The sequence below is a fragment of the Leptonychotes weddellii genome, chromosome 14 (genome assembly GCF_054177405.1).
Source record: "Leptonychotes weddellii isolate Sample4059 chromosome 14, ASM5417740v2, whole genome shotgun sequence".
Lineage (NCBI taxonomy): Eukaryota > Metazoa > Chordata > Mammalia > Carnivora > Phocidae > Leptonychotes > Leptonychotes weddellii.
The window spans coordinates 62,266,426-62,289,998 of record NC_138382.1 but is presented as its reverse complement, the minus strand read 5'-3'; the positions used below and the strand labels follow the sequence as shown (position 1 = coordinate 62,289,998).

Sequence of the window (23,573 nt, the reverse complement as noted above, 5' to 3'; positions counted from 1 at the left end):
CCCCGGCAGGCAATAGGATCCAGATAATGGCGGTTACCCCTCCTTCCTCCCCTAAATGACCAGCCACGCTTTTGATGGAGCAAACAGAAGATTCAAGCAAGAAGACAAGGATGGGAACCCATGTGCAGCGAAGCCAAAGGGGCTTTCTGTTTCCAGTTCTCACTTTAGCTTTCAGACTGCGGGCTGTCAGGTGTGCGGTTCCGGCCATTGCCTGATTTATTTCAGTCTCTGTGAGGTTGGCTCGTGTACATTGCCTGGCATCTCAGAGCTTTCTGTTCTGAACCTTTCTTGTTTGCTTCTTGTTTCCCAGATGTTTGAGCCAGAGGCAGATGAGAAGCGAGAGATGCCCTTGGAGGAAGGGAAGGGGCTGGGTGCTGAGGACCCCCCACCCAGCAAGGACCCCTCTCCAGGCCAGGAGCCTCCTTCAGGACAAGACTTGTCACCCAACAAGGACCCCTCTCCTGACCAGGAAGCTTCTCCTGGCCAAGAGTCACCGTCCAGCAAAGACTCACCTTCCTGCAAGGAACCTCCTCCAGGCCCAGAGCCCCAGCCAAACAAGGACTCCCCACCATGCCAGGAACCCCCTGCAGCCCCGGCCCTCCCTCCCTGCCAGGAACTTCCTCCTAGGCAAGAGCCCCCTCCCAGCCAAGACCTCCCTGTCATCCAGGACACCCCTGCTCAGGAGCTTGCGCCCTGTCAAGACCTGCCCCCCGGCCAGGTCCCCCAGCCAGCTAAGGAGACTGCAAGCTCTGGGGACCCCTCAGCAGCCACCAGGGACCCGCCTCTGGCCTCCAGGCCAACCTTTGTGATCCCTGAGGTCCGGCTGGACAGTGCTTACAGCCAGAAGGCCGGGGCAGAGGGGGGCAGCCTGGCCGATGAGGAGGACGAGGAAGAGGCTGAGGAGGGCGAGGAGGGAGAGGAAGAAGAGGAGGAGGACACGAGTGATGACAACTATGGAGAGCGCCGTGAGGCCAAGCGCAGCAGCATGATCGAGGCGGGCCAGGCTGAGGGCGGCCTCTCCCTGCGGGTGCAGAACTCCCTGCGGCGGCGGACACACAGCGAGGGAAGCCTGCTGCAGGAAGCCCGCGGGCCCTGCTTTGCCTCCGACACCACCTTGCACTGCTCGGACGGGGAGGGCACCACGTCCGCCTGGGCCATGCCTTCGCCCCGCACCCTCAAGAAGGAACTGGGCCGCAACGGTGGCTCCATGCACCACCTTTCCCTCTTTTTCACGGGACACAGGAAGGTAAGAAGGCCGAGGGTGGGTGGGAGTGGGTAATAAATGGGGTGGTACGGAGCGGGGAGGTGGGTCCAGGAGCTACAGGGGACGAGCAACGCAGTCCCACCCCAGCGCCTCTCTAAGCCTTCCAGGGAGCCTTCTACCCATTTGACAGAGGATACAGCTGAGGCACGGAGGGACCGAGAAGGCCACGCCTGCACTTAAGCCCGTGACTCTGACTCCAGATGCTGTGTTCTTACAGCTCCTTTGGACTGGGGGTCCCCACCGAAGTAGAGCAGGTGTGGCCTCCCCCAGGACATCGTGCGTTTGGATCCAGAAGGTCTGAGACATTCGCTGGAGGACTGTCTCCTGTAGTAGAACAATTTAGGCTCGGTCCAGGCCTAGCCAGACTAGAAATCCATCAGCCAGCAACGATAGCACACATCTACCCTGTGTTGGCATTATGCTATGCAATTTATTTTTTGTTGTTTTTTTATTTTTTGAGAGAGAGTGAGTGCACGACTGGGGGGCAGGGGCAGAGGGAGAGGGAAAGAGAGAATCTTAAGCAGGCTCCACGCCCAGCACAGAGCCCCAAGCAGGGCTCGATCTCATGAGATCATGACCTGAGCCAAAACCAAGAGTTTGATGCTTAACCGACTGAGCCCTCAGGCGCCCCGATTCTAAGCAATTTAGCTGACTTCACCAATGCTCATGACAGCCTCATGAAGGAGATACTGTTGAAGCTCCCTCCAGATGAGGAGACCGAGGCACTCAGGGGTTATCTCACTTACCCCAGGCCACACAGTTTATAAATGTCTGCCCCAGAAGTAGATTCTGGCTCCAGGGCTGGAGTGCATCCCTACCATGCCGCAAATATTTATAAATAGATGAATAAGTGTTTATTGATTTCCTGCCGTGTGCCAGGCCCTGTGCCCTGTGCCAGTGTGGGGCCGCAGGAATGTGTGAGGCTGCTCTCAGCCTGTGAGCAATGAGCTATCTGTGTGGGTGCAGAAGCTGGCCCCGCAGTGAAAAGATTGCATCACGTCCTCGAAGCCCACTAGCCAGCTTGAGCCTGGGCTTGGTCTCTCACTTACTGTGTGGCCTTGGGTGAGCCACTCAGCTCCTCTGAGCCTTAGTGTCCTTCTGTGAAAAGCAGAGACGAATTACACTCATGTCGCAGGGTGGTTGAGGATGAACCAGAAGAGCCTGTTGCCTGGTGACCTTTAGTGCAGGAACCGGTAGATGCTTTTGAGATGCTAGCAGCCAGCACGGTGCGAGGTGTTGTTATGACAACGTTGTGAGGCCAGGTGCGTGGGGGGGCGGGGGCGGGGACCTGGGAGTTCATGGAGGAAAGACCTCAGGGCCTTAGGCCATCAGGGAAAAGCTTCTGGAGCAAGATGCCCTTTGGCTTGGCCTTGAGGATTGAGCAGGTTTAGAATGAAGAGAGGATGAGACAGGCATTCTGGGCACAGTGTCTGTAGAAGCCAGTTTGGCTAGAGCAGGGGATTCCTAAAATGCAGGGATGGCAGACGCATGGTACTCACACTGCCCTTCCTGCCTCCACACCCAGGGCAGACATGACTAATGGATTCCAGCTCATTTCCCCACTGAGTTGGGCCATGGCTTTGGAAGCCTTCTTTGCCTCAGGCACTAGTGAGAAGGCTGACTTCACACTTGGGAGGACACTGCTACAACGTGGTTGGACTGGAAGGGCAGGCTGGGACCCCCCCCCCCCGAAAAGGCCTTAAACTTTGGGCCCCGGAAATTGGAACCAAATCCCAAAGGAACTGGGACTGGACTCAGTTTCCTCATCCACAGACACCTGTGGTTCTAACTTTGATGTGCTCCGTAATGACCAGAAGGAGGTTATTTATACATAGATTTCTAAGTCTCCAGCCCCAGGCTCCTGGAATCAGAATTTCCAGCATATGGTGCCCAGACTCTGCATTTTAGACAAGCCCCCCAGGGGCTGTGCTGTTCCTCATAGTTGGAATATCACCATCTTTGGCCATTTCTTGATGCAGCTAGAGAGAGTCTAGAACTCTGCCCTACCCGGGTGAGGCCTCAGGCTCACTCAGACCAGGCCTGGCCACTCCTCTCCGGTGGGCACCGAGATCCCCGGGCTCACTACCCTGTTTCCACACCCCCTCCCCAAGACCCTCCCAAGTTCTGTTCTGTATGTAAATACAAATATCTATATACAGATACAGCCACCCACCTACACGCACATCCTTCTAGTCCCCCCCAGCCAGCTGATCCGAGCTCCTATTTTGGGGCAGATACTCCTGCGCAGGAGTCCGGCAGGCCTGGACCAGCTCTTGTCATGCTTCAGCTTCCTCCTTTGGGAGCCCAGGGTTTTCACGGGTATCCCCCACCCTCTCCTGGCCTCTTGTTTCCTTTCTTGGGCTTGAGCGACAGAGTTGGCAGGGGCCTCAGAGGCTGTGCTCCCACAGTTTCCACGGACCCGGCTGCTAGTCCATCATCATGTGTATCCTGCTCACTGCAGCCAGCCAGCTTCGCTAAGGACCCTGCCCTGGAGGTTGAGGCTGGGCAAGCCCCTGGTCCCGCGCCATCCCTCACTGCCAGTGGGCCTGGGGCAAGTCCCTGCCCTTTCTCTGAGCCTCAGTTTCTTCATCAGCGAAACGGGTATGGTAATAATACCTCCTTTGTAGGACTACGGGGAAGATAAAGTAGCCCAGCGTGGGTGGAGTGTTTCGGGCAGTTGCCGGTACTCAGCACTCGGTGGGTGCTCCATAAATGGGAATCATGTTGATGACGACGAGGAGGAGGAGAGCAGTGGCAAACGTGGTGGCCGTTATGCCAACATTCACAAAGTGCCCCCAGCTCCCTTTCCTGGCCTGCACGACACTGCCGCAGGGTGGGACTCCTTGTCCTCGTCCTCCAGCAGGGAGCCTGAGGCTGAGCGAGAAGTGTTTTGTCCCAGGCCACACAGCGAGCGCTGCTAGAGCCGGGCCGTGGCCTCACCCTGCGCAGTCCTCCCTGGCTCGACCCCAGACCCTGCTCACCTCACCTCAGGCTGGTGAGGGACAGGGTGTGGGGGGCTGGCAGCGGGCAGGGGCGGCGGTGGGTTCCCCTGTGACTTCCATCTTCCTGGCTTGGGCCTGGCATGGGCCTGGCTTTCTTGGGAGGGTCAGCTGCTGCCTCCAGGCCACTGTTTCCAGGCTATGCCAGGCAGGAGGTGAAGAGGAGAGTTCAAATCTCAGCTCTGCCTCCTCCTTCCTGGTCCCGAGACCCTGGCCAAGTTAGGTCTTTCTTTGAGCTTTCGTTTTCTCTTATAAAGTGGGAGTGCTAAGTCTTCCTTGGAGGTGTCCCAGGGATTCGAGAAGATTGCACTATGTGGAAAGCTCTGCGCCCATGGCAGGGATCCTGTCATGATGTGAAACCCAGGAGGGCCAGACAGAGCTGGTGTGGCCCCGGGGCTGTGTGGCTAAGCTGAGGCTGCCCGGAGGGCATGCTGCCTGTCACAGGGGTGACCCTTACTTGTCACCCTTTGCCCTCTTGTGCGCTGAGTGATTTCTTTCTACTGGGAGTAGGAGTATCTGAACCAGACAGATCTGAGAGACGGCCCACTCGTCATGGTCATTTTACAGATGGGCTGCTGGAGGTCCAGAGAGGAGAAGACCTCCCCACCAAGGTTAACCCCTGGGCCATCCCCTGCGCCTGGCTCCCGGTGCCGAGTTGAGTGGTCTCACAGTGCCCTCTGCTGCCAGACCCCTGCCTTGCTGGCTGCCCCCTGGTGGCCCCGCGGGCAGAACCACGGGCCTGCATCTGCCCTTTTCCTGGGAGCCTGGGAAGCCCTGAGCGAATCTGTGTCTGGGCCCAGGGTTGCTGCCCTTCACTTCCGCCTCAGCCTGGCCTGGCGTGGCCCAGGGTCCTGGTCGTTCTTTGACAGTGAGGAGACAGAGGCTGCGGCCCCTCCCAGGCCATCCTTCCTTCTCCCCCGCCCCCTGCTGGGACTGGCTTGGGCAGAGGCTGTCTGCCACACCAAGCTTCCCGCCTAGGCAGGAGGTCAGACCAGAGGGCCTCTTAAGATGCCTTCCAGCTCCAAGATGTGACAGTACTCTCGAGCCTCCTGTTTACAAGGCGCTTCAAGAAAAATTATTTCCTGTGTCCAAACAAATACGTGTAGCATTCAGATCCAGTGTTTCCACAAGGTTGTATGGGGCCCGCCAGGCTGGGCCAGGTCAGAGGGGGACAGGGTGTGGGGCGCTGGTGCCAGCATGGCCGGGTAGCCCCAGAAGTTGGGTCCAGACCAGCGAGAGGAACCAGGTGAAGCCCCTGCCCACAAGAGCCCTCAGTCGTGGGTGGGCTCTGGAGCCAGGCCTGAAATTCGCTGCCACTTGGCAGCTTGTGCCTCAGTTTCCTCCGCCGTGGACTGGGGCAGGTGACAACAAATCGTTCTCAGAACGGTCGTGAAGATGGAACGAGGTAAAAACATGAAAGCCCTTCACTGCAGACCTGGCACGTAGTGAGTGCTCAGCGAACACTCGCGATAACCCCCACGGCCGGCAGCAGTGGGGCGCTGGGCATACAGGTACCAAGCTAGGCTCTTCCTGTGTGTTCGCTTAGTTAATCCGCACCACGCCCCGATGAGGCAGGTCCGGTTATTATCCCCACTTTACAGCTACAGAGACCGAGGCACCGGGAGAGGTTGTAACTCGGCTAAAGTCAATTAGCTCCTAAGTCACTGAGGTAGGATCCCAATCCAGGCAATTTAGAATCGACACCCTTAACCACAACTATTATTATAGTGATAATTACAGTAAGAATTATAGTTATTATTCCAAGGGGTGGGGAGCTCCCAGTGCCTGGAGTGGCCGGGCGGGCCCCAGGGATTCCTGCCTGGTGGCTCTGGGCCCCCCCCCGTTTCCCTTCCAGCAGGGAGGGCCCTGGAGAGGAGCAAGGCAGTGGGGAGCAGATGGAAAGGAGAGGCCTTTTGTGTGCTGGGTACCGGGCAGGACCTCCTGAAGAGGGGAGCCTTGGGGGCCACTGTGGGGCTGGGAATCAGAACCCTGACTTTCTGGCTCAGTTTCTTCTCTGTCTAGCCTGCAGCCACCCCACGTAGTGCCTGGGTTTCCCCAGCTGCTCTGCGGGTCACTGCCCAGGCACTGGGCTATCAGGCCGATTGGTGTGGGTTGGTCCCTGCCAAAGATGACCCCCTCCCAGCAGTGGAAGGAAGAGCCCATTTCCCAGCAGTGCAGAGGCTGAGGGGTGCGGGCGGGGCGGGAGTGGCCCCCAGGCCCATTGTGTGGGCTCGATAAAGTACGGAAGCTGAGGTTAGAATGGGAGGAAGCCCAGCGCCCGTGGCCCTTTCCCACGGGTGGGGGCTCCAGGCACTGCCTAGCCCGGCCAGTGTGACCGCAGCCGGTGTGTGCGACGGGCCCAGCTTGGGGAGCCCAGGGGAGACTCACTGAGCAATGACCCCGGGCAGCCCTGGTTACAGAGGGCCCCAGCGTTGGGCCACAGGGGCTGAGGCTTGATCGTGGTGACTCTTCCAACTGCCAGGGGGCCGTCACCCCACCTATGCTGTAGCTAACGAAGCTGAAGCTGAGAGGCTAAGAAACTCTGCCAGAGTCAGGACAAATAGGATCAGTACCTGCTTCCTGCAAACCCGAGCTCTGGAATCACACACCGTAGATGGGTGTGTGCCTGTGTGTGCACGTACACACACGTGTTTACAACCCTGGCAGGGCAGTCTTCTCAGGAAGGAGGTGGCACTTCCCCCGAGACTTTTACTGAAAACATTCAGAATGTGCCCCATCCTTACATTTGAATAGCAGCATCCTCTAGTGGAGAAACACGGGCCTTAAATGCACACAGACCTAGATTCCCGCAGTCACTTCAACTCTGGGTATCTTTGGGCAAGTGGCTTAACTTCTCTGAACCTCTGTTTGCTTTATGGACTTACTCTGAAGATTAATGAGATAGTAGCTGGATAATGCCCATTCCGGGGTCTGGTCTATAGTATGAATTCATCCATCCATCCGTCTGTCCGTTCATCCATTCATCCATCCATCCGTCCATCCATGGGTGTGTATTCCACTGAGGCTAGTAGCTCCCCCTGTTGGCTATATCTGGAATAAGGCCACTTTTCTTTACGGAATTAAGAGCGCTTTAAGAATTGGCCCATCTTTATTTTACAAATGAGGAAATTGAGGCCCAGGGTGGGACTCCTGAGGAATCAGAGCTGAGATGGACACTGGGTGGCATTCTGTCTTGTCCTGGGACATAACGTCCATGCCCAGCCTACTCTGAGCTCTAGCTCCTCTCCCATCCTCAGAGCATTTCCTGGGCTCCTGCCCCAGGGTGGCACTGTTGGGGCCTTGGGTTTCTTCTGGAAGAAGATGGACAAGCACCAGCAGGGCAAGGGAAACAGGACGGCCCTGAGATGGTGGGAATCTGGAGTGGTCTGGAGAAGAGGAGTGGCAGACTGGGGGGAAGAGGAGAGAGGCATTCCAGGAAGAGGACACAGCACAGGCAAAGGGGAGGGGAGAGAGGGGTGGGAGAGGTGCAGTCTGTGGGCCGCAGTGGAGCGGAGGGGGTGGGGGATACAGCTGCAAGCTGGGATTCAGGCAGTGAGGGCCTCAAGACTCATTGTTTCCAGTCTGCTTTCCCTCTCTTGATGCATTCATTCATTCGACAAATATTTGTTGAGCTCCTAATCGTGAGGTGCTCATCCCGTGAGGGTGACCCAGGCAGACAGAGGCCTCGCTCATGAGAACTCACAGCCAAGGGGTTCCTGGGTGGCTCAGTCGTTAAGCGTCTGCCTTCGGCTCAGGTCGTGGTCCCAGGGTCCTGGGATCGAGCCCCGCATCGGGCTCCCTGCTCCGCGGGAAGCCTGCTTCTCCCTCTCCCACTCCCCCTGCTTGTGTTCCCTCTCTCACTGTGTCTCTGTCAAATAAATAAAATCTTAAAAAAAAAAAAAAAGAACTCACAGCCAAGCAGAGGGGACAGACTTAGAAAAAGCCCGTTTGAATGTGGCGGGGACCTCAAAAGCGGTGAAGGGGGCACAGCCTTGGTCTTGGGGTCTGGGAGTGCTCCCTAGGTGAGGAGGCATTTAAGTGGCTTACCCGAGGTCTGGTCTTTCCTGAGGCTGGGTCTTGGGAGTAAAGGGAGACGGGAGGGTCACAAAAGCATCCCCCGTGGAAGGTGTAGCCCAGGTAAAGGCCTGAGGTGAGGGGGCAGTTCATGCAAAGACATTCCATTTGGCTGGAGGGCAGGGTCAAGGAGGGAGCTGGACCGGAGAGATAACTGAAGGACTGTAACTGATGTTCAAATGCAGCTTTCTGCCCAGCTCCTAAGACGGCAGACCCTGTATATCATGTCACAGAGTTTGGATGTTACCCTGGGGGCACTGGGGAGCCATGGAAGGCTTTAAGGCAGGAGAGCTTCTCTCAGGCTTGTGCGACAATTCACTGTCCACCCTGCTGACCAATCCCAGGTCTCTGCCAAACCTCAGAAGCCCGAGTTAGTCATTAGGATCTTGATTTTTTTTTTCAAAGATTTTATTTATTTATTTGTCAGAGAGAGACAGAGAGCGAGCACAAGCAGGGGGAGGGGCAGGCAGAGGCAGAGGGAGGAGCAGGCTCCCGGCTGAACAAGCAGCCCGATGCGGGACTCGATCCCAGGACCCTGGGATCATGACCTGAGCCGAAGGCAGACGCTTCACCGACTGAGCCATTCAGGCATCCCAGGATCTCGATTTTGAAATTAAGAAATCGAGGCTCACCGAGGGACCATGACTGGCGGAATCCCACTGCAGAAGCCCTCCTGTAGCCCTGCTCTCCAGTCTGCTGTCTCTGGTTCTGCCATCAGTGCTGTGTCTTCGGCTTCTCCCTCGCAAACCGGGCTCCTAGTTGCACCGGGAGGAGACCCCTTTGGCTGGAGGATCTGCCAAGCCAGCCACACTTCATGGACAGACTGTTCCCAGTAATGGGCTTCCCTGTCCCTCACCTGAGGGGTAGGAGCTTTGCAGGAGAGGGGTGGGACGGTTTGCAGGCGCCGTTGGATCCCTGAGCCTCTCTTTGCTCAGGCAGCAAGCAGCCTTTGGATGCCCCGACTATAACGTGTCTATCTTTCTTCCACAGATGAGTGGGGCTGACACGGCTGGGGATGATGATGAAACCTCTCGGAAGAGAAAGAGCAAAAACCTGTACGTTGGAAAGATCCCTGGTCCTCAACCTTGCAGTTAGGGAGGCTCCCCAACCCCCTCTTCTTCCTCTGTCCTCGGGCTTGTCTCTCCTCCAGGGGGACAGGTGGGGAGGAGGGGCTGTGGCCAGTCCTGCCCTAGACAGACACCAGTGAACAACAAGATCTTAAGACTTGCCAGTGGCCCCAGTGTGGGGTCGCTAGGGTCCTGAGCGTCCAGCATTGCCCTCAGCATTCATGCAGAGTGAGGCAACATGCTGTTTCAGTACTGGAAGCCCCAGGGAACCAAGCAGAGGCAACCAGCCGGGTTGTCCTGGCCCGGGCCCAGCCTCTAAGCCAAGCAGTGGCTGGGTGACCTTGACAAGTGCTTTGCTCCCTGAGAAAGGACACGGGATTCCCCCTTTCTCCTCTTGAGCTCTTGAAGGCTAGCAGTCTTTGGCATTGCCAGGAGGTGGCGCTGCTGGTCCAGGTAGCATATCCCATACTCCCCAGCCTTTCGGGCCAGGCTCTGGGGCCTTACACATCCGTTTGGAGGTTTGGAGGTGCCAGTTAAATGAACAGGGTGTGTGTGGGTTCTCCTTAGGCTCCTTGTACACCTGGGCCCAAGGACCTGGAGACTAGGGGCGGGATGGAGAGGAGGCGGTGGGGCATACGGTGGCCCCCAGAGGGAGTCCCCCTCCCCTCCAGCTTGTGTAGTGCCCACCATTATTTACCAGTTGGGCCTGGGCGGGGAGGACAGGGTCTTCCCAGATGCCTCCTATAGCCGTTTTCCTGGCCTCTACTTTGGCTAGCGTCCACTACTCTAGAAACTCTTTCTCCCCCAGCTCCTCGGGCCTCTCCAGGTTCCTGTGGCAACTGTAGGCTCCTCTCACTCTGCAGCCAGGAGCAATCCCGCCTTCTAGGGCAGGTAACAGGCATCAAAAATAGCCCTTTGGTCCAGGTATCACCAAAGCTGCTGGGGTGTCGCTCCCAGGGGTGCAGCAGTGGCAGGCCGTGGAGGGTGGGCATCTGGGGATGCTGGGGCTGTCCTGGGCCGGTCCTAACTCTAGCCTCCCTTCAGGGTGGGTGCTGCCTTTTGAATGTCTGAAGCTCACATTCTTAAAAGCTTCATCGAGGACTCTTAGAATCTGGGATAACAATAAAAATAACTAATCTTTATTGTGCCAGGCACTGTTCTGTGCGCATTCCATATATTATCTAATTTAATCTTTACCATTGTTTTTATTTTACGTTTCCTTTTTCTTCTTACGTACCCTATTTGACCAATGAGTAAACTGAAACAAAAAGAAGTTACTTGTCTCCGGTCCCACAGCAAGTGTGTGGCCGAGTGGGGATCGGATACCTGGTGTGCTGGCTCTAATATTATAAATATAAATACATATATATATATTATTTTTTTTTCTTCAGAGCCTGTTATATTGAAGCTCAGTGTAGAGCGTTCTGAAGGAGGTTCACAGCAGCCCTGCTGTGTAGCCTTTGAGCCCCTAGTGATGAGAGTCCATTCCCCAGAGGCCACCCATTCCATTTCTTCATGGCTCTGACTGAAGGAAAAGTGCTCCTTTAGCTTCCTTTTGTGGGTCCCTGTTTTGCCTTCTGGACCCACGTGGGAACACTCGGGGCCCGTCTGAGCTCTGCCATCCTGTCAGACAGACCACTATGTCCCAGGAAGTCAAATGCTGGCACCCTAGTCACCCCTGGGGTGGCATTCTGAGGGCCCCAGTCCTCACCCAGAAGACTGCCAATCCCTGGACTCCTTGGCCTTAGTTCCTTGGCTTGGACTTTCTAGAGCAGGGTCCCCATCCCTGGGCAGCTGCCGCAGACCCCAGGAGGCAGCCGATTTTGGGACTGGCCAAAGCTGCTGGCAAGAAAGGGGTTAAATGCCCCATGCTCACGTTTGCCCCCCTTGTCGCTGAACCCCCTACCCTGGGCACCTCCGGGATAGCTCCTGGCAGCCGGCCTCGGCCTCGGCCTCAGTCACAGTGGGCCGCCACTCCCTTCTCTCTCTCTCCTGAGCACTTTTGCCCCAGGCAATGTGCTAAAACTTTATGCGCATTTTCTCCTTGCTTCTCACAACAACCCCAGCAGATGGTAGGTACTGTTATCATCCCTGTTTGATGGATGGGAAAATTTGACGTTCTGAGAGGTGAGGTAACTTGACCAAGAGCACACAGTTGGCAACTGCTGGAGCTGGGATTTGAACCCAAGGCTGTGCGGTTGCAGAGCTTCACACTTAACCTCCACGGGGCACCGCCTCCCTCACCGACTCACCCAGGGTGTCCCGGGGGTCTTAATGCCGCTTGAAGCTCCAGTAACTTCAGAAGTGTAAATACTACAAACTTAACAAACACCCATTTGAAAGTTGAATTATTTAAATTTCTTCTACACTTATTTAGCTTTGTGATTTTGCCAACGCATTTTTTAACTTTTGGCTTCAGTCAGCATTTTTTTTATCGTTGATCAGCAGAACAGAGACCAAAACTTAAAATTAAAAAAAAAATGTATCGTTCAAAAATCACAACACTCAATGTGCATTAAAAAATTACATAATTACAATTCCAAATGACATTTTGGGAAGTTTATAGGACTTGTACTCCTGAAGTTATTCGAGCTTGAAACCGTACTCAGACTTGTGGGACATCCTCTTGCACATTCATGGATGCTTGTATCCAAAGCCAGTGACTGAGGCCGAGGCCGGCTGCCAGGAGCTATCCCGGAGGTGCCCAGGGTAGGGGGTCCAGCGACAAGGGGGGCAAACGTGAGCATGGGGCATTTAACCCCTTTCTTGCCAGCAGCTTTGGCCAGTCCCAAAATCGGCTGCCTCCTGGGGGAGTGGCAAGGCTAAAAATGCTTCCTGGCTAAAAATAGCCAGGCCTGCCACCCTGGTGGGCAGAGCACTCCCCCCTCCCTCCCAGCAATTTGCTGCCTTGTTTTCTCCTTCCCCGCGCGCTGCCATGGCAACGGGGAGGCCGGTCACAAATAACTCGGTCGGGCCCCAGAGGCCGGCCCTTGCAGACACATGCCCCTTTCACGGGCTCCCTCTCGGGGTTGGCCAGGAGGGATTTTTTTTTTTTTTTTCCGCTCCCTGTGCTGGTCCCTCCCATTTCCTGGCTCCTCCTGTCTGAGTCCCAGCCCGGCCTGTGCCTGGGAGCCCCAGTCATCCGGCTGGGATCCCGGCGAACGAACGCTTGGCTGCAGCCCGCGCCGCCCCGGGACGCAGGGAGGGGAAGAAGGAACCTGGGGGCTGCTCCCTGCAGACCGTCCCGGGCCCCAAGGTGGGGGGCCCTACAGAGATGCTCCGAGGCATGTACCTCACGCGCAACGGGAACCTACAGAGGCGGCACACGATGAAGGAGTAGGTGCCTCTGCCCCCCGGCGCGCACCCTTCCCACCCTGAGTGTGCAGGCGCCGAGCGCACCAGGCTGACTGACCCCCTTCTCTGCTTCTGCCCCCAGAGCCAAGGACATGAAGAACAAGCTGGGCATCTTCAGGCGGAGGAACGAGTCCCCCGGGGCCCAACCAGCGGGCAAGGCAGACAAAATGGTGAAGTCATTCAAGTAGGTCCTCTCTGCACCCTGGGGCCCCTCGGGCACTCGCTCGCTGATCCCCAGGGGAGCAGGGCTGGCGGTGGGGTCAAATGGAAAGGGGTTTTTTGGCTTGATCCAGCTCTGAGTTGGACGGAGGCTGTCTTTGAGGGAGCCTGGTAGCTGGCAAGCCCTCACGGGGGACAGACTCTCTGGGAAGGCCGGCCGGGCAGGGGCAGAGGCGATGGGGCCCAAAGAGAGGGGCTGGGCTCCCCAGCTGGGCTCGGCCGCTGCCCAGGCCAAGGGCAGCTAACAGAGACCCCCCCCCCACCCACTTCCCCGAACCTCGCGGTGCCTCACTCTGCCCCTTCCCTCGCCCCTCAGGCCCACCTCAGAGGAAGCCCTCAAGTGGGGCGAGTCCTTGGAGAAGCTGCTGCTTCACAAATGTAAGTGGGGGCCAGCTGGCCTGCTCCCCTCCCTGCGTGATCTCCCCACCTTCCCTTTCCTCCTCTCCCAGACCCAGAGAGTGTGTCTGCTCCCAGAGGGGTGGCCTTTCCCGCTTTCCTGGGTCCCGTCAGGTGTCCCTGCCGTTGGGAGAGGCCGAGGCCCTTGGGCTGGCCTTGGAGCCGGCTTCGGCCAGCCCCTCCCTGTCCGTGGGAGCTAGCATTGCCTGCAAGGGGCCGCGGGGCCTGTGTGCTCACACCCAGATTCCCAGAATAGCAATAAACATTTCCACGCACCGAGGGCTTCCACTGGGCCACATGTGCTCCGCATCTCGTGGGCAGGATCCCCTCCGATCCTCACAGGGCTCCAGGAGGTAGACTCATGACCCCCATTTTACAGATGAGGGAAACTGAGGCACAGACGGCAGAGACGTGGCCAAGGCCCACAGAGAGGCAGTGGCAGGGGTGGGTCCACATCCCAGGGGCTCCTGGCTCTTTGAAGCGGTTATCTTACTAAGCTCCCAACATCTGCACCCTCAAAGGCCCCTGGAGGGGAGGCTGGGGGGTCCAGAAGGCAGAAGGGGCTGGTTCTGCCTCTCACCCCAGGGCCTGGGCTTCTCGTCACAGATGGCTTAGCAGTGTTCCAGGCCTTCCTTCGCACCGAGTTTAGTGAGGAGAACCTGGAATTCTGGCTGGCATGTGAGGACTTCAAGAAGGTCAAGTCACAGTCCAAGATGGCGGCCAAGGCCAAGAAGATCTTCGCTGAGTACATTGCAATCCAGGCGTGCAAGGAGGTAAGGCCTCAGGCTGGGCCCTCGGGTGCCCCAGCCCCATCCCCATCCCCAGTGGCCTCTCAGTGATCACAGGTACCTGGCAGCCTCAGCAAGGAGCTCAGGAAGGGGAGAGGCCAGAGTGACTCTTGGGGACCATGTGTCCAGGGTGGAGAGGAAGCAAGCTGGGGCCCTGGGAAGAACAGAATTCTGTCGGTACCAGAAATGGGCACTGTCGAGGCACTGTGTGCCGGGCATACGCCAAGCCCTTTATGGATGCACTCTTTTATTTGATCCTCATGACAACCTGTAAAATGGGTTTAATATTATCATCATTTGAGAAATGAGGAGACAGTCTCAGAGAGCCTAGCTCGGAGTCGCTAACATCTAGTGAGTGCTTACTGAGGGCCAGGCACTGTGTGCAGACTCGCAGTGGGTGATCTGTTGATTGACTCCGTATCTCTTTGCCATGGATGACCTTGTTTAGTCTTTGGCACTCTGAGGAGTGTACCATCCTTCCTTGCCTACAGATAAGACAAGGGGGCCTCAGAGCACTTAGGTGATCTGCTCAGGGTCACATGCCTAGGTATGGCACTGCTGGAATTCCAACCAGGCAGTCTGACCTTACAGGTGGTTATGTCCAGGCCCTATAAACTACCCGCCTTAGAGTGAGTGACCGAGCCAGGACTTGAATCGCTGCCCCGAGGGTCTCCACTCTGAGACTTAAGACATGGAACAGAGGGGCTTGGAGGTGAAGGGCTGGGGAGGTCCCATTCCTGGCCCCCCGTGCCCAGGGTCAGCCCCGTGCCAGTGGACCTGACCATACTGCCCTCTGCCCCCACAGGTCAACCTGGACTCCTACACACGGGAGCACACCAAGGACAACCTGCAGAGTGTCACCCGCGGCTGCTTCGATCTGGCACAGAAGCGCATCTTCGGGCTCATGGAAAAGGACTCCTATCCACGCTTCCTCCGCTCTGACCTCTACCTGGACCTCATTAACCAGAAGAAGATGAGTCCCCCGCTTTAGGGGCTGACAGGGTAGAGCTCCGTGTTCACACCAGGCGGGCTGGGCCCCCTTCCCACCTGCCTCTCTCCCTCTGCGACGGAGGGGGCAAGCAAGCCCCCGGAGCCTGCGTCTCCGGACAGACAGACGGACATTCGGATGAGAGGCCTGGACCAAGGGAGGCCCAGGCCACTGGAGGAGTAGAAGGACTGGCCCCGTTGGGTCCACACTGCCCCGGTACGAGGGGGCCCGAGGGCCCTGGCAGGTCAGGGGCCCTGGCTGAGCCAGATCCGGAGCTGCTGTTCCGTGCTGCGTGGGCTCAGCATTGACCAAGTTCCTGAAAGAACTGGCTGATGGGGCAGGGGGCCTAGCTGTGGGCTCCAGGGCTCTCCAGGGGGGCCGCTGGGACTCGCAGCCCAGACCCCGTGCCTTGAGTTTTATTTATTTAAACAGTAGTCGGATGCTTGGCACGTTGTCCTGTAATAGGAAATTTTTGCCTCATCGGTTTTCCTAATTTACCAGTGCAATATTTTAACCAACGCCTTGTGCAAAAGCCACCTCACCGAGAGGGTGGACACCACTTCCCAGTTTCAGGGGATTTGCTGGTCCCAGGCACCGTGGCAGGCAGCTGGGCCTTCCAGACTGATGAGGCCTGGAGGGGCAGGTGCTGCCGTGTGACCTCGCACAGGAATCCCGCACTCCCCAAGGGAGGTGTCCCTCAGGGGCTCTGGGAAAGCATGGCACCCTCAGACCACACAGCAGCCGAGTTCTGGAACAAATAAAAGGCCTGTGTTATTTCTTGTTCTTGCCCCTTTCTGTGTGTTTCTGGGTTTGAGCTTTCCCAAGGTGGACTGGGGCTGGGGGTGGGGGTCAATCCGGCGGCTTCTCCTCTCTTGCCATCACCCGCCTCCCATCCCAGAGCCACACACACGATCTTCCGGGCTCGTGGCTCCCTGACAGGCTGTTTCCCTGTGCTAGGCACTCTGCCGTGCTCATTCCATGTAATTACCTCTCCCCTTCTCCACCAGCCTGGGAGGTGGGGGGTTACGCCCGTTTCACAGATGGGGAGAGTGAAGCACAGACAGGGTGGGTGACTCGTCCAAGGTCATACGGCTGGCAAGTGACAGAGACAGGGTTCTGCCTAAGCCCTGCTGGCTACCAAGTCTGTGCTCTGGATTGCTGTCCCCTGCTTGCCACAGGACAGAGTTCTAGCTTGGCCATCAGCTGGCTACATTCCTCTGCCCACCACACCCTGAGATTCCAGTGGAACTTTCAGGTGGCACAGGGCTGGTTGGTGGAGGTGGACAAGGCTAGCCTCTCAGGCTGCAGATGGGCCGGCCCATGGATGCCGTTAGGACAGAGGTAAGAGCTGGGCAGGTGACAAGAAGTAGGGCTTACAGAGACCCCCTCTGTGTCCCAGAGGAAGGCTTCCCACTCCGTGCCTAACTGGAGACGCAAATTTAGGCAAGGCCTGGAGGCCCCAGACCACTTGCCTGGAGGAGGTAGAAGAGAGCCTGGAACCCAGGCCAAGCTGACGCCAGAGCTGGCCCCCGCTGCCCCCACATACAGCCTGCCAGGGTCTGGGGGGCGCTGCCTGGAGTGGGGCCTGGCCCAGCTGGGCTGACTTCCATGCAGCCGGAGGGAATTGGTGCAGGAGGGGCTGGGCCCCATCTCCCTGGATCTTGTTCCCTGCCTGGGGTCCTGGGTTCAGGTCTGCCCACCATGACTTGGAAACACAAAGGACACGGGGCTTTGTAGCCACTCTCCTCTGTGCCTCCCCTCGCTGTTTGCCCTGGAGGCCCAACCTAGGGCCAGGCATACAGTAGGTGCTCAGTACATGTTCCAGCCTTTTTTTCTAGCACTGGGAGTGTGAGCTTTTCCAGGAGTGGAGCTGGGTCTGGCACTGGACCCGGCCTGAGCCTTGTTGGGCCTTGAAATCAGTGAAGGACTTGCCTGCCCCGGAGCCCCCAGAGCCTCAATGAGGCTGGAAGGACAGCGAGGGGCAGAGATGTGCCCCTAATTCAGAGCAAGGCCACCTCACAGGTGTCATCCAGGCCTGAGATTTGGGGACCTGACAGCTTGGGAAAACAGGCCCAGAGGGGACCACAGTACCACTCCTGTTCCTTCCAAAATGGCTAGTGGCCGAGCTGACAGCGGAGCTCAGGACTTGAGTCCCAGCCCGGCCCGGCCTCTCTGTGGTGTCTTCCCCTTGGAGGAGACACTGTGGGCCTGAAGAGACTCACCTTCCCCTTTCTTCAGGGTCCAGGGATTTAGCCTAGGGCCAAGCCCTCCACCTTCCCACCCCCAAGTTGCCATGGAAACAGAAGTCCCGTAGAGCAAAGTCAGACAGATGGAATTCCCATTTCCGAAGGCCCCGCTGCCTGGTTTCCATTACTCACACGGGGTCTCTTGCTTGGCCCAGAGCAGCTGTGGTTGTGCTGAGCATCCGGAGAGTGGGCTGGAGAGGTGCCTGGGTCCTCCTGCCCTGGGCCCTGCCTGGGCTCCCTGGGGACCGTCACCTTTACAGTGTCCGGGCTGCTCCCCATTTATTTTATTTTATTTTTTTTTTAAGATTTTATTTATTTATTCGACAGAGAGAGACACAGCGAGAGAGGGAACACAAGCAGGGGGAGCGGGAGAGGGAGAAGCAGGCTTCCCGCGGAGCAGGGAGCGCGATGCGGGGGCTCGATCCCAGGACCCTGGGATCATGACCTGAGCCGAAGGCAGACGCTTAACGACTGAGCCACCCAGGCGCGCCCCCCCCACCGCCTTTTTTTTTAAACATGCGAGGAAGGAGCAGGCCCCTTGCTCTCTGTCTGGCAATCCCAGGCTGGTCAGTGTGGGATATGAGGGCCGTGAGGTCCTCATGTTCAGGTCCCTTCCCATTCCGCAGATGGGAAGACTGAGGCGGCGGGAGTGAAGCAGCACTGCATAGAGGCGAAAGGCCTGGGCCCTGGCTCCATTGCTTACTACTAGCTCTAAATCTCTGAAAACATCACGTCACCTCTCTTTGCCTCCGTTTTGTCAGCTGTAAATTGTGCATGCTGGCACCTTTCCCAGGGCTTTGGTGACTAAGTGAGGTGCTGCTGGCAGCTTAGTGCCATCATCACTCAGGGTCACGGGGAGCGGGAAAGCTCGTGCTCAAGTGGTCCAGGCCCCGGGCTCTCCCGTGATCAGAGTGGACAGGGAGCCTCCAGTCTCAGACCCCGGATCGCCGTCCTTCCAGGAACATTCAGCTAGAGGACAAAGCCAGCCTGTTCCGGGGAGTGTCAGAAACAGCCTGTCCTTGCACCACTGCCCAGTCAGCCTGGTTGGGAGCCGCTGGGGTCAGCTTGCAAATAGGCTGCGAAGGGTGGAAAGGGGAAAGGGCACGGTTGGATGCCAGTGGGAGGGGACTCAGCGTTGGCCTGCCTGTGACAGACTTCGTCCGACTCCTTTTGGGCCGGTCAGCTCCCTCACGCTCTTGGCCTCTTGGCCCAGCTTGGGGCAGATAGGGCCTCCGAGACGCCCCAGCCTGGAAGAGACCACCTGGTCTAAACTGCTGTCTCATGCTTGCGTCCCTTCTTGGGTTCCCGCTTGCATCTCTCCTGTGACAGGGAGCTCATTACCTCACAAGGCAGCTCAGAAGGGCCTGGGAGCATCTGGGGGTTCTAAAATTCTTTCCCTGTGAAGTCAGGATCCTGGGGTGGGGTGGGGTGAGAGGGGCAGGTCAGCAGTAACCTCTATGAGTCTCCCACCTGGATAGCCTCCTCCAGGCTCCCTGATTCTCTGGTTTCACTCCTCTCTGCTCCCCCCACCTTCACCAAACTCCTCTGCGCTCCCCACCCCTATGTCTCTGCCTTTCTCCTCTGCTCCCTTTGCCTACTGTCTCCTCCCTAGGTCCCTCTGCCATCCTACTCTAGAAAGTCTCCCCGATTCACCCCTCTGCTGCATCCTCTCCCTCAGTGCTCTCCAGCCCTCAGGCAACAGACCCTGGGCTGCAGACAAGTGCTCTTGTGCTCTCATTTTGCTCACCGTCGGCAACATCTGTGAAACATCTGGCTCTGCCTATCCTCTCCCTGGCAGGGCCAGGCAGGAGGAAAGGGGGTACCCTGGGTCCCTGCCGCCAGGGTGCCCCTTCCTTGGGTCGGAGGAGACAGTGGGGGTGAGGAAGAGCTTCGGGGCTGGTCCAGGCCTGCTCAGCACGGATGAGAGTGGGGCTTGGGGGAGGGCAGTGTCAGCTGCAGATAAAAAAATCGTATCTCCGGCCACACGAGGCACACACCAAGGGCATCCCATGCCTTATCTCCATCAGTCCTCACGTCAGGCTCGGAGAGGTGCTGAGTATTGTTTTTCCTTTACCAGTGAGGAAGTTCACGTTCAGGGAAAGTGGAAAAGTATGCTGTAGCTGAGCAGAGACTGCGAGCCCAATCCCTAACGTCCAGGCAGACTCACCTCCAGCCGGTCAGAGGGAATTGGCGGAGAGCACAGGTTCTCCTGGCCTTCAGGACGAGCTTGTCTAAGGAAGGTCATGAGCTTCAGTGTGTGGGGATGTCTGGTCCTGGGCTGACTCTCAGTTCTCAGTAGAGCTTTTGATAAATTGCCTTACTTTTCCCAGCCTCGATCATGTCACCTATAAAATGGGAATAATAAGTCCACCTGACGGGTCTCACGTGGACTCAGTGAGATAAAGAACAGGTGTAAACCCTCAGCACAGGGCCAGCCACAGAGTGGGTGCCCCACGGAGGGGCAGACAGAGGGAGGTCTGGAGCTACCACTGAGCGTCCAAGAGGTGAGGTCAGGCCAAGCGAGCAGCTGCGCAGGAGGAAGCCGCCAGCACAGCGGCTCCATGGCCAGTTTCTAAGACAAGGTCACCAGTGATTCAAGGACAAGGGCGGGGCCCCAGGGTGGTGGGATTGGGCCCCAGGCCTCAGTGGGCTCCGCAGGGTCCCGCATGCTGTCTCAGGGACTACCGAATAGCATCCCTGCTGGCAGGAGGTGCCTTGCCCTCAGATCTGTCCCAAACCTGCGTGTGATCTTGTGTGAGGCCCCTCCCCTCTCTTGTTGATTTCTTCTGGAAAACAAGGAGAACCAAGCTTTCTGTCTGTCTGAGGACCTTCCGAGGGGGCACATGGTGCTTTGTGCGTTGTGAGGGGCTGGGATCCAGGCCAGGTGTATCTGCCTATGAATGTGTGTGTGTGTGTGTGTGTGCGTGCGTGTGTGTTGTTAGGACCGAAAACAGAGTTTTAGCTACCTCCCCAGACGACCGGAGGGGCCTCAGGACACTGCCGTCCGTGTCCTCTAGCCGGGCTGAGCCGAGGAAGGATGTGCTCGTTATTCACATACCCGTTCCCTCCAGGTAAAACCCGCACCTCCCCTACCTTTGCTACACACACAGCCCCCGAGCCCAGCCAGAGAACCTTCCAGCAGCCGAGCCAGTGTGCAAAGGCAAAGCTGACAGTCCCCGGACTTGCGGGAAGGAAACCCGCCCCCACCGTCTGCTTCTGCTGCCAATTTGTGGTAAGTCCCTTCCCTCACTGGGCCTCACTTGGCCCATCTGAAAAATGGGTGGGGGGCGTTCCAAGGTCTCTCGAGGAGCCGTCTGACTCTGACCTTAGGTTGCATTCATTTCTCCCTCTGAAGTGCTCTTGCAGCTTGCTCCCCGGAATCTGTCCGTATTGCAAGGCAGTGGAGAATGGGGACGAGGAGCATGGGCTTCCAGGCTCGGACGCTCACTCACTGTGTGACCGTGGACAAGTCACTTCATCTTTCCGAGCCACTGTGTCCTCATCGAGAAAGAGGGGGTAAAAATAGTTCCCACTAGTAGGGTTGTTGTGGAGGCTGAAAGCAGGTTGTGAGCTCCCTGCTTACCATCCTCCTGGTCCGTGTTCAGGTCCTCCAATGCACCACACTCCACCCCTGGGCTCAGATCTGCTCTGGGCAGAAGGATCAGCCTCTCCCCAGGGAAAGGTCTCACCGAAATGGAAGTGGTTTGGGTTTTCTTTTTCATTTTTAATTTTGAAATAATTATATGTTCACAGGAAACTGCAAAGAAATGTCCCATGTCCCCTTCACCTAGTTTCCCCCTGTAGCTACATCTCCCATAGTTATAGTACAATCTCAAAACCAAAGTCGGACATTGGTACAGTGTGTGTTTCTGTTATTTTGTCACATGTGTTGATTATGGAACCACTATGGAAATGGAAACACAGAACCGTGTCACCACAAAGATCTCCCTGGATACTCTTTTATAGTCACACCCATCCCCGACCCCCCATCCCTAACCCCTCGAAACCACTCATCTGCTCTCCAGCTCTATAATTTTGTCATTTTAAGAATGTTATATAAATGGAAGCATGCACTATGTGACCTTTCGAGATTGTCTTTCTGCACGCATCATAATGCCCTTGAGATCCGTCCAAGTTGCTGTGTGTACCAATAGTTCGACCCTGTTTATTGTTGAGTAGTGTTCTGTGGTATGGATGTACCACATCTGGTTTCACCATTCACTTATTTTTTTGTTTTTTTTTGTTTTTTTAGATTTTATTTATTTATTCGTCAAAGAGAGAGAGAGCACAAGCAGGGGGGAGGAGTAGAGGGAGAAGCAGACTCCCCGCCGAGCAAAGAGCCCGATGCAGGACTTGATCCCAGGCCCCTGGGATCATGACCTGAGCCAAGGCAGATGCTTCACCGACTGAGCCACCCAGGCGTCCCAACCATTCACTTATTGACGGACCCAGTTTCCATATGAAGCTGCTACGGGCAGTTGTGCAGAGAATTTTTTGTGGACACAAGTTTTCATTTGTCTGGGATAAATGTCCGGGAGTGCAATTGCTCGGTCGTACGGTAAGTATAGGTTCAATTTGTAAGAAACTGCCACACTGTCTTCCCTGAGTAGCTGCACAGTGAGAGATCGAGTTTCTCTGCTTCCTTGCCAGCATTTAATGTTGCCCCTATGTTTTTTACTGTAGCTGTTCCAATAATTGTGGGGTGCAATCTCAGGATTTCATTTGTGTTTCCCCGATGACTGATATTGGGCATCTTCTTGTGTACTTATCCTCCATCTGTATATCCTCTTTGGTGAAATGTCACTTCACGTTTCCGGCTCATTTTCTAGTTAGAGTGTTTGCTTTTTTACCATTTTGAGTTTGAGAGCACTTTATATATTCTGTGAATGAATCCGTTGTCATGTATGTGATTTGCAAATCATTTCTCTGGGTTTGCAACTTGTCCTTCCATGCTCCTAACGCATCTTTTGCAAAGCAAAAGTTTTTTAATGTTGACCAAGTTCAATTTATCACTTTTTTCTTTTTAGTTTTTTTAAAGTTGTTAATTGTATTTTTAAGTAATCTCTACACCCATCATGGGGCTCAAACTCACAACCCTGAGATCAAGTCACACGCTTCTCCGACTGAGCCAGCCAGGTGCCCCCTTTGTTCCTTTCCTTCCCTTTCGTTTCCTTTTGTTTCCTTTCCTTTCCTTTCTCTTTTCTTTCCTTTTCTCTTTATTTTGTTGTGGTGGTTATGCTTTTCCTGCTTTTTTTCTTTTAGATCATGTTTTGGGTGTTATGTCTCAAAACTTTTCACCGATCCCTTGGTCTAAAGATTTTCTCCTACACATTTCATAGTTCTATGTTTTAATCTATAGTCCCCCGTTAATTCTTGTGGAAGATGTGAAGTTGAAATTGAGATTCTTGGTTTGTTTTTTGTTTTGTTTTGGGTTTTTTGGGGGGGGGCACAAGGATGTCCATTTGCTTTAGCACCATTTGTTGAAAAGACTATCCTTCACCTATAAAATTGTTTTTTAAAAAAACCCAGCTTTACTGAGATGTAACCGCACATCATGTAATCTACCTATTTAAAGCGTACAACTCAATGGTTTTTAGTATTTTCACAGAGCTGTACAACCATCACCACAATCAATTTTAGAACATTTTCATCACCCCCTAAAAAATCTCCATACCTATTAGTGGTCACTCCCTTCTCTACATCCCTACCTTCCCAGCTTTGGGCAACCACTAATCTGCTTTCTGTCTCTACAATTTGCCTATTCTGGACATTTCATGCAAATGAAATCATACGATATGTGGTCTTTTCTGTCTGGCTTCTTTGACTTAGCATAACATTTTCAAGGTCTGTCATGTGATACTGTGGATCAGCCCTTCCTTTTTTTTGTACTGCTTGGTAATATTCCATTGTATCGATCCTATGTACCATGTAATAGCTCACACTGTATTTACCCACTCATCAGTTGATGGGCCTTTGAGTCGTTTCCGCTTTTTGGTTATTATGAATAGTGCTGCTATGAACATCCATGTGCAAGGTTTTGGGTGGACATACGTTTTCAGTTCTCTTGTGTGTATATGTAGGTTTAGTCGTAAACAAACCCTATATGCTTAAACTTTGGAGGAACTGCGTTTCAAGCTTCACCATGTACTTTCCCACCAGCAGTATGTGAGGCCTCCAA

At 55.7% G+C, this 23,573-nt stretch overlaps 1 protein-coding gene across 6 annotated transcripts in view; it reads left to right on the top strand.

Annotated features, from left to right (window-relative positions):
- Nucleotides 1-15,930, top strand: part of RGS3 (regulator of G protein signaling 3) — a 117,577-nt gene extending 101,647 nt beyond the window's left edge. For 3 of the 6 annotated variants that reach the window (XM_081803402.1, XM_081803405.1, XM_081803407.1), the window contains 6 exons: nucleotides 311-1,246; nucleotides 9,328-9,392; nucleotides 12,841-12,942; nucleotides 13,294-13,355; nucleotides 13,980-14,146; nucleotides 14,967-15,930. In XM_081803402.1, coding sequence (XP_081659528.1) covers nucleotides 311-1,246; nucleotides 9,328-9,392; nucleotides 12,841-12,942; nucleotides 13,294-13,355; nucleotides 13,980-14,146; nucleotides 14,967-15,152 — 1,518 coding nt within the window. In that variant the 3' untranslated portion in view covers nucleotides 15,153-15,930. Of the gene's footprint in view, nucleotides 1-310; nucleotides 1,247-9,327; nucleotides 9,393-10,212; nucleotides 11,230-11,375; nucleotides 12,741-12,840; nucleotides 12,943-13,293; nucleotides 13,356-13,979; nucleotides 14,147-14,966 lie in introns of those variants that run through there. The other 3 variants (XM_031021427.2, XM_081803404.1, XM_081803403.1) reach the window with 3 other exon arrangements.
- Nucleotides 15,931-23,573: the final 7,643 nt, after the last annotated feature.